The following is a 10,147-nucleotide window of genomic DNA, read 5'->3' as shown; positions in this document are numbered from 1 at the left end:
TGACTTTCCTTCCTGGGCTGGCTTTGAACCATCATCCTCAGATCTCAGCCTCCTGAGTAGCTAGGATTATAGGTGTGAGCCACCGGCGCCCGGAAAATAAATTGTTTTGTTGTTGTTGTGTTTGGTTGGTTGTAGGGCCTGAACTCTGGGCCTGGGCACTGTCCCTCAGCTCATCAGCTCAAGACTAGCGCTTTATCACTTGAGCCACAGCGCCACTTCTGGCTTTTTCTGCTTATGTTGTGCTGAGGAATGGAGCCCAGGGTCTCATGCATGTAAGGCAAGCGCTCTACCACTAAGCCACTTTCCCAGCTCTTTGGTGTCTTTAATTTAGCTAAGATAAAAGAGTGGCAACCCACCCAAGTTGTACAGGAGAATGGCAGGAAAAGGAAACTGAATGCACATATACCTAAGGATGCAAAGCTACTTCTGGTAGGTGGGACCCATTGTTCCCAGCCTTCCTACCGTCAGCTTTTGGACCAAAGCTACTCACAGGCTACCGTTTTTTTCTTTCTCCATATAGGAGTTTCCCCTTGCCTTTCCTTAAACAGAGAGAAAAGCCTGTTCTTTTCCCTGACACCATGCCACTTGATCTATATGTGGCTCCCTAGGTTGGACTGTTAAGAAGGTATGTGGATGTCAAACTCTTCCACAAAGTGCCCTTTACCTGCAATCATTATCACCTCCTAGCAGCTTGATTTATCTCTATCCAGAGAGGTCTTTCTTTCACTATTTGGTGGTACTGGGTGTCTAGGGGAAAAATGGAATTACCCCCCCTTTTTCTTTTGGTGCTAGTGCTGGGGTTTGAATTCGGGGTCTGGGAGTAGTTCCTTTAGCTTTTCCTGCTCAAGGGTGGCTCTCTACTATGTGAACCACAGTTTCACTTCTGGCTTTTTTGCTTGAACTCAGGGCCTGAGCACTATCCCTGAGCTGCTTTTGTTCAAGTCTAGCACTCTACCACTTGAGCCACAGCGCCACTTCCAGCTTTTTCTGTTTTTGTGGTACTGAGGAATCAAACCCAGGGCTTCATGCATGCAAGCAAACACTCTACTACTAGGCCACATTCCCAGGCTATACTTCTGGCTTTTTGGTAGTTAATTGGAGATAAGAGTCTCAGATCTCAACCTTTTGAGTAGCTAGGAGTATAGGTATGAACCTCACCTGTGTGAGGAATTTCTAATAGTAATTAAGCAAGATTCAAATTGTGTTTTGATAAAAAAGGCTTTTTTTTTTTTGCAGTGTGGTAGAAATTACTCTCACAGCCTAGCTACTCAGGAGGCTGAGATCTGAGAAGTGCTGTTCAAAGCCAACTCAGACAGGAAAGTCTGTGAGATCCTTAACCCCACATAACCCCCAAAGTTAAAAAAGCTGGAACCAGAGCTATGACTCAAGTGGCAGACCACTCCCTTCAAGCTCAAAAAGATTAAGGGCAGCACCATTCCCTGAGCTCAAACCCAGTACTGGCCAAAAAAAGTACTCTCAGTAATTTCCTCCTCTGTAGGAAAGATAAAGAGAGCAGTTTTTTCAAGAAAGGCTACATCGAGGCTGGCAAAGTTTCCATATTCTTCAGTACAGGGATGCCAGCATAGCTACCATCGGAAAATGCTGGAACAAAGGGAATGCAATCAAGGAGGAGTGCCCCTTACTCTCTGAGGTACTTGCTCAGGGACTCATGACAGGTGTAGGGCCAATGAGCATGAGATTCCTTGGACTCGACCAACTTGGGGTACAGCAGAGCCAGATGTTCAAGCATTTTTCACTACCCCATTAAAAAGTGTTGGCTTGCTGGACACCAGTGCCTCATGCCTGTAATCTTAGCTACTTAAGACGCTGAGATCTGAGGGATCTCAGTTCCGATCCAGCAGGGACAGGAAAATCCCTGAGACTCTTATCTCCAGTTAACCAGCAGAAAGCCAGAAGTGGAATCACAGCAGTTGTTACTGCCAGATTTGGGTTTGGATCATACATAGATTTGTGCTTAAGGTAAAGCAGTTAAGCCCTTTTGTCGCCTTTGTGGGCACAGGTCTTAGTGGTTCTCCTGGATGACTTTCTAACATGCCTGATTTAGGTTACCACTGTGGGTGCCACCAAGAAGCATCTGAACCCAGTATGATTGCGTTCAAGTGTTGGTGAATCTCAGAAGCTGCTGACCATCGGAGTAGGATGGAGGCTCGGATCTGGGGAGGGAGCATGGCAGATAGTGTACAAATGATCTTTCCTTCCTGTCTGTTTATACTATTTTCCAGCTGTTCCTCAAAGAGGTCTGACATGGCCACTTGCTAGTAGGAGAGTATGTGGAACTACTGGGGTTGTGGGAAGTTGGTGATGGAAGCTAAACAAAACAGATGAGATGTGTACAAGTGGTGCTGCATCTTTATTATTATTATTATTATTATTTTGTCAGTCGTGGGGCCTGAACTCTGGGTCTGGGCACTGTCCCTCAGCTCTTCAGCTCAAGGCTAGCACTCTACCACTAGAGCCACAGCACAACTTCGGCTTTTTTTTGTTTATGTGGTGCTGAGGACCCCATGCATGCAAGGCAAGCACTCTACCACTGAGCCACCTCCCCAGCCCCTTACTTTTATTCGAAAATGCTAAGAACGGAAAGGTTACAATTATGTAAGTCAGCAAAGAATACATTTCCTTTAGGACAATCTTACCCCTTCCCTCATTCTCCCTCTGTTTTTCCCTCATATCCCACCCACAAATTAGACAGTTCATTTTCAACACAGTGTCCAATGAGTACTATTGCTGCATTTGTTTACCCTTCAGCCCTCCATTTCTGTGCTTCCCCCCCCTTACACTCCCAAAAGATGCGCAGACAAATGAACTAGACAATAAGGAAAGAAAACAAAAACAGCAAAAAGAAAACTCTTGTTTTTATTTCCTGGAGCTCATGTTCATAAATATTATTTTGTATGATCAGATGCACATAGGCATTGTGCCTTTCTCTTCCTTTCCTAAGATAGTGTCCTGCATTGGTCTCACTGTATGTGAATGCCTGTAAAACCTTGAGCAGGGAATATTTGCTTGTCTTAAAATGAACCTTGTGTGTGTGTGTGTGTGTGTGTGTGTGTGTGTGTGTGTGTGTGCACATGCCAGTCCTTGGGGCTTGAACGCAGGGCACTGTCCCTGAGCTTCTTTTGCTCAAGTCTAGAGCTCTACCACTTGAGCCACAGCACCACTTATGGCTTTTTCTGAGCAGTTTATTGGAGATCAGAATCTCATGGACTTTCCTGTCCAGGCTGGTTTTGAATCTTGCTCCTCAGATCTCAGCCTTTCGGGTAGCTAGGATTACAGATGTGAGGCACCCGTGGTCTGCCAAAGGATCTTTGATGTAAAGGCTGGGTTTTAGCTGGGCTCCACAGTGTCTCCTTCTGCAGCGGAATCCTCAGTGCTGTTCTGCTCTAAGTAGGAGTTGAGTTCCAGCTAAGGCTAGGCGGCTGCTACCAAACTCTTAATTCTTCTTCCTCTATTTCTCCTTATCATGGAATCTGTGTTTGGCAAGCAGAAAACAAGGATATCACGTAGCCAGGTTTCTAGCTCCTCTTCCACCCAAACCTACACTCTCAGCTGCTGACACCTAATGCTATCGTGAACTTTCTGCTGGACATCTCAGGCCATCCTTTTTTCTATTCTGTCCATCTTTTGGCTGAGCGTCCCTGGCTCTCTCTTCCTCTTGGCCTATCTCACTTCCTGAAACACCCCAAAGAGGGAGACTTATCTCGATGGAGCTCGAAAAGCCTTCTGGGGACAGGGGGAGGCAGAGGCCTTGATTGCATCTGTCTGGGGGAACTAAGAGAAGCAACATTTTCAGATTCAGCCTACATGCCCAGAATGTGTGGCCCACAAGGGCTGCAGGTGATCACCCTGGGCTGGACCCCTCTCTAAGGAGAAGGGTCTCTAAGAAATCACCGGCGAAGACAAGGCAGAGAGAACCAGCTGTGAATTTCTGCCACTGCTCTGAGAAGATGTCTGCCAAGAGCTAGGTCCACTGGCTCCAACGAATCCTACTGGCTTCACCTGTCACCTGGGACTCTCCTCTGGGACAGTATGGTAGCCAGTAGCATTGCTCCTTTGTGGCTGAGAATGATCTACATTACCATGGAGATCTTCATCGGCTTCTTTGCCACCGTGGGTAACGTGCTGGTCATTTGGGTGGTCAAGCTGAACCCCAGTCTACAGACCACCACCTTCTATTTCATTGTGTCTCTCGCCCTGGCTGACATTGCAGTCGGACTGCTGGTCATACCTGTGGCCATTGTGGTCAGCCTGGGAATTGAAATGTTCTTCTACAGCTGTCTGCTCATGACCTCCGTGCTGCTGAGCTTCACCCATGCCTCTATCATGTCCTTGCTGGCCATTGCCATTGACCGCTACTTGCGGGTCAAGCTCACCATCAGGTAACTTACCTGAAGAGGGCTAGGGTGGGGGCAGTGATAGAGGTGCCAGGGAAAGGGGTTAACAAAGTTCAGATTCCAGGAGAGAAATGACTCGGAATTGACCCTTGAAGTCCAAAGAGGGAACTCAATGCCTTTTCCCCCACAGTCTGAGAGCAATTTAGCAATGATGAGCTGAGACTCAGGAATGAAATGAGAACCAGAAAAGTGCTCTGATCCCTTCTCCAACTGACCATGGAGCAGGGTTCTTCAAGCGCATAGTTCTTCAAGAGCGTAGTTCTAAAGAGGGTAAAAATGATAGAAATCTACTAGATAAGAGATCATATTTCAGGAGCAGGAAGGTAAGAGTAAGAGGTAAACATGATAGTGTTGCTTTGCAAATGTAGATTATTAGTATTTTAATCTTGCTTCCATGGTCTGTGCTTGCCCCAATGTTGAGGAAGAGGTTCTTGCTTTTCTTTTCTTTTTTAAAAAATTGTTGTTCTGGTATTGGGGCTTAAATTCAGCCTTGAGCTCTTTCTTGGCTTTTTTTGCTCAAGGCTGACATTCTACCACTTGAGCCACATCTTTACTTCTAACTTTTTGCTGGTTAATTTGATCAGAGTCTCATGGACTTTTCTGTCCAGGCCTGTTTGTCACTTTTCTGACAGGGCTGAGAATGTTCATCAGATATCTGAGTAGCTAGGGTTACAGATGTGAGCCACCTGCACCTGGAAAGAATAAGAATTCTCAGTGTTTCTTTTTATTTTTTTTTTATGATGAGGAAACTCAGATCTCTTAGTGTCCTAAGTGGCACTTGGGTAAAGAGCATAGTGAAGGAGCTAAAAAGAAGCTTTCAATAAAGTCTGGGTTCACGTCCTTGTCATATGACCCTAAGCAAGCTATTTAACCTTTTTTGCTTCCATTTTCTCATCTGTGTCAGTGTTTGAGAAGGTTTTTTTATCTTTTCTTTTTTTTCTTCTTTTTGTCAGTCGTGGGCCTTGAACTCTGGGCTTGGGTGCTGTCCTTGCGCTCTTCAGCTCAAGGCTAGTGCTCTACCACTAGAGCCACACCACCATTTCCAGTTTTCTGAGTGGTTTATTGGAGATAAGGTTCTCATGGACTTTCCTGCCCGGGCTGGCTTTGAAACTCGATCCTCAGGATCTCAGCCTCCTGAGTAGCTCAGGAGCCAGTAGCTCCTGAGTAGCCACTGGCCCCTGGCCTGAGAAGCTTCCTTTTATATCCTTTCTTTTAATGGTAGCTTCACCACTTGTAGCTTGTATGTGTTATTTACCTGGTCTGCTTGGCCATAATAGTTATACCTTCCTCACAAGATTCAATGAGTTAACACATGCAATGTTCTTAGAAAAATTCCTGCAATATAAAAATTAGTTGCTATAATTGTTAATATTTGCAACGTGTGTGCGCACATGCACGCGTGCTAGTCCTGGGCACTGCTCCTAAGCTTTTTTGTTCAAGGCTAGTACTCTATCACTTGAGCCACAGCTCCATTTCCAGATTTTTTTGGTGGTTAATTGGAGATAAGAGTTTGGGGCTGGGAAGGTGGCTCAGTGGTAGAGCGCTTGCCTTGCATGCATGAGACCCTGGGTTTGATTCCTCAGCACCACATAAGCAGAAAAATCCAGAAGTGGTGCTGTGGCTCAAGTGGTAGAGTGCTCGCCTTGAGCTGAAGAGCTGAGGGACAGCGCCCAGGCCCAGAGTTCAAGCCCCACAATCAAAAAAAAAAAAAGTCTCACAGACTTTCCTTTCTGGACTGGCTTTGAACCATAATCAGCATATATCTGCCTCCTGAGTAGCTAGGATTACAGGCATGAGCCACTGGCCCCTGAGTATTTACATTATTGTTTTTCATTGTCATCAGTAATATGGAGATCATCATTAAAATATCTCCAGCTGATTATCAATAGAATATCTTTAGTGAAATAAAATTTTCTGAGTAATATAGTACTTTCCAATTATTTCCCTACTTTTGCCATTTGTGTTGGCTGCTGACAAGAAGGGTCTTCTTCAAGGGGAAATGGTGGCTTTCACTGGGAGAGTCATTTAAGGGCTCTTCCAACCTCAATGATTTATTATCTCAGGTGCCAAGTATCGATGCCCATTGGACAAAAAGGGCAGGCTCAGGTACAGGTGAGGTAAGGGCGAAGGGGTGTAATTCCTGAGACTCACACCAGGGGCAGAGAAAGCAGAGTAGAACAGGCTATCGTGCTTTAGGAATGTGTGTCTCCCCATGTAAATGATCCTAGGAGAGTTAGTTTAATGCTTTAATTTAGGAACTGAGGAATTCTTGAACTGGAAATGGAGTCCCAGTAGAGAACATGTATCTAACTCTTTTTTTTTTTTTGCCAGCCCTGGGGCTTGAACTCAGGGCCTAGGCACTGTCCCTGAGCCTCTCTGTGCTCAAGGCTAGCACTCTACCACTTGAGAGCGCCACTTCTGGCCTTTTCTGTTTATGTGGTGTTGAGTTGAACCCAGGGCTTCATGCATGCTAGACAAGCACTCTCCCACTGAGCCACCTTCCTAGCCCCATGCAGCTAACTCTTGGTCACACATTCAGGATCCATTCTGTGTCTCCCAGAGAAGTTTCTGGATTTTTCTCTCATCTTTATCTGTTCATCTTAATATCTAGCAGCATTCAGACACAATCACTGTAGACTCTTGATGCTCTCCTTTCTTAGCAGAAATTTGGAGAGTATGCTCTGTTATTTTCTTCTACTCTTTTTTTTTTTTTTTGTCAGTCATGGGGCTTGAACTCTGGGCTTGAGCACTATCCCTCAGCTCTTCAGCTCAAGGCAAGCACTCTACCACTTGAGGTACAGCATCATTTCCGGTTTTCTGGTGGCTGGCTTTGAACTGTGATCCTCAGATCTCAGCCTCCTGAGTAGCTAGGATTACAGGCGTGAGCTAGGATTACACTGGTTCTTCGACTCTTTTTTTTTTTTTCCCACCAGCATCAGCTCCTGGACGTAGTATTTCCTGCTGTGAACTCACTTGGCTCTTTTGTATTCAAACAGATACAGAAGGGTCACAACTCAAAGAAGAATATGGCTTGCCCTGGGCCTTTGTTGGCTGATATCTTTCCTGGTAGGACTGACCCCTATGTTTGGTTGGCATGTGAAAAGGACCTCAAGTGACCTCCAAAATGTCACCACCATTAAATGCACTTTCCCCTCCGTCATGAGCATGGACTATATGGTATTCTTCAGCTTCTTCACCTGGATCTTCATTCCCCTGTTGGTCATGTGCGCCATCTATCTGGACATCTTCTATATCATTCGGAACAAACTCAGTCAGAACCTGTCTGGTTTCAAAGAGCCAGGTTCATTTTACGGGCGAGAGTTCAAGACAGCCAAATCCCTGTTTCTGGTTCTCTTCTTGTTTGCTTTGTGCTGGTTACCTATGTCTATCATCAACTGTGTTCTCTATTTTGAAGTTGAAGTACCAGAGTTTGTGATATTCCTGGGCATCCTGCTATCTCACACCAACTCCATGATGAATCCTATTGTCTACGCTTGCAAAATCAAGAAGTTCAGGGAGACCTACGTTTTAATCCTTAAAGCCTGTAGAAGCTGCCGACCCTCTGATTGCATAGATTTAAGCATTGAGCAGATTTCTGAGTAGTCACCTATGATCGATGACTTTTCTGTCTCCTTAATCTTCAGATTCATTGTCAATAAACACTGTGGGCCTTATCAGACCTTGATTCCTATTGCCTGGATGGGGAGCATTTGGCAAGTTGCTTACAATTAAACCTTCACTACCACTCTTTCCTTTTATCAAATTTGTTTTGTTATTCATGTGCCTGTCCAGGAGTTTGAAGTCAGGGACTGGGCACTGTCCCTGAGCTTTTTTGTTGTTGTTGTTGTTACTGTTGTTGTTGTTCAAGGCTAGTGTTCTACTGTTTATAGTTCCACTTCTAGATTTTTGGGTCATTAATTGGAGGTAAGATTCTCATGGACTTTCTTGCCTGGGCTGGCTTCTAGCCACAATCCTCAGATTTCAACCTCCTGAGTAGTTAGGATTATCAGCATGAATCACCAGTGCCTGGCCTTGGTCTCTTGCTCTTCTCTAATTGAATTTTCTAAAAGCCTGACTCAGGGTTGATTGTGTTCCTTCTTCCCAAAACAGAAGGAGAAGCCATGGAATCTTAAAGGGTTTTTGTTTTTGTTATTGTTGACATGGCTCAAGTTGGGCTTAGAAGTGTATGCGATGGTGAATTGATTTCAGCAGAGAATTCACTCTTGGAAGAGTCCTGGGAGATGGTGGGAATGGTTTAAGGGGGGGGGGCCCTGACGCTACTCAAGTCACCTGTGTTTTGATTAAATAACAGATGATAGCAAACTGTTGAGTAGCTCTTTGCTAGTCATTTGGGCCTTGAAAACCCAGCTGGACGCTCTTGAGATTTGGCCTGTTTGCTACCCAGAGCCAGATAGCATGCCAGATAGTATCCCAGAACCCCCTGCTCCTCACTCCTGGGCTCATGATGAGAAAACATTTGTTTGCTCTATGAACCATTCATTTGTTGGTAGAGAACCAGTCCTAATCACTTTTGGGGAGAAGGGTATTCATTCTGAGAGGAATAGTGGGTGTAAAGCAAAAAGAGATCAGATAGTTATTATTTGTTGGACGCTTCCTTTTCACGGAGCCTTTTGCAAATTCTGTTCCCTTTGGTCCTGACAACATGGGGAGTGTTTGACACGTTAAGCTATATCCCATATCCAGCTTTTTGCTGGTTAATCAGAAAGAAATGTCTCACAGACTTTCCTATGCAGTCTGGTGTTGGATGTGATCCTCAGATCTCAGCCTCTTGCGTAGGGAGGATTACAAACATAAGCCACCAGCACCCAGCCTATACTTATTTTTTGTCTCCGTTTTGCATAGAGAAGTTAAGTAACTTAAGCCACCAGCACCCAGCCTATACTTATTTTTTGTCTCCGTTTTGCATAGAGAAGTTAAGTAACTTGTCTATAGCTCACATGACCAGCAAGTAGTGGATTTAGGTTTCACTCTGCATTATGAGGCTCTCCAAAGTTTTGGCCACTTATTCTTAGGCAAGAAGGAGGGGCTTCTGACTTCAAAATCTGAACTCTCTCTCTCTCTCACACACACACACACACACATACACACACCCCTCCTGGACAATGAACACACAAAAGGGTTCAAACTTGCATGTGACCTTGAGATTTTTGTATTAGCTACTATTTTATTCTTTACATTTTAAATTAGCATACATTAATTGTACAAGAGGTTTCATTGTGGTGCTTATATACATACATATAATGTACTGTGATCAGGTTCACTCCAAGTATATTACTCTTTTTATTTTTGTTTTTGATGCTAATTCTGGGGCTTGAACTCAGGGCCTCTTGCTCTTGCTCAGCTTTTTCCCCTCAAAGCTGGCACTCTAATACTTGAGCCACACCTCCACTTTCAGCTTTTTACTGGTTAATGGAGAGAAGAGTCTTTCAAGTTTGTCTACCTTGACTGGCCTCAAACCGTAATTCTCAGATCTCAGCAATAATTAATAATTCTCAGTAATAGAAGCATTCAGTTTCTAGTACCCTTTCTTAACACCTCTCTTTATAAGTTTTTAGTGAGTTTCATTATGCTATATTTTTTTGCATAGAAATACACACACAGACACACATACCTACACACACATACACACACACACACACACACACACACACACACACACACACAATATACTTTGGTAATATCCACCCCTAAGCCAGGCACTGGTGGCTCAC

The 10,147-nt window shown here is 44.6% G+C and overlaps 1 protein-coding gene across 6 annotated transcripts in view; it reads left to right on the top strand.

Annotated features, from left to right (window-relative positions):
• The window catches only part of LOC105991955 (adenosine receptor A3-like), a 150,143-nt gene that overhangs the window by 110,959 nt on the left and 29,037 nt on the right, over positions 1–10,147 (top strand). For 3 of the 6 annotated variants that reach the window (XM_013024751.1, XM_013024750.1, XM_013024748.1), the window contains exon 2: positions 7,412–8,276. In XM_013024751.1, the coding sequence (XP_012880205.1) occupies positions 7,497–8,018 (522 nt within the window). In that variant the 5' untranslated portion in view covers positions 7,412–7,496 and the 3' untranslated portion in view covers positions 8,019–8,276. Of the gene's footprint in view, positions 1–3,769; positions 4,401–4,657; positions 4,739–7,411; positions 8,277–10,147 lie in introns of those variants that run through there. The other 3 variants (XM_013024742.1, XM_013024747.1, XM_013024752.1) reach the window with 3 other exon arrangements.

This window comes from Dipodomys ordii, unplaced genomic scaffold (genome assembly GCF_000151885.1).
Source record: "Dipodomys ordii isolate 6190 unplaced genomic scaffold, Dord_2.0 Scaffold78, whole genome shotgun sequence".
Classification (NCBI taxonomy): Eukaryota; Metazoa; Chordata; class Mammalia; order Rodentia; family Heteromyidae; genus Dipodomys; species Dipodomys ordii.
Note: the sequence above shows the minus strand (reverse complement) of the source record. Positions and strands in the feature narration are given on the sequence as shown.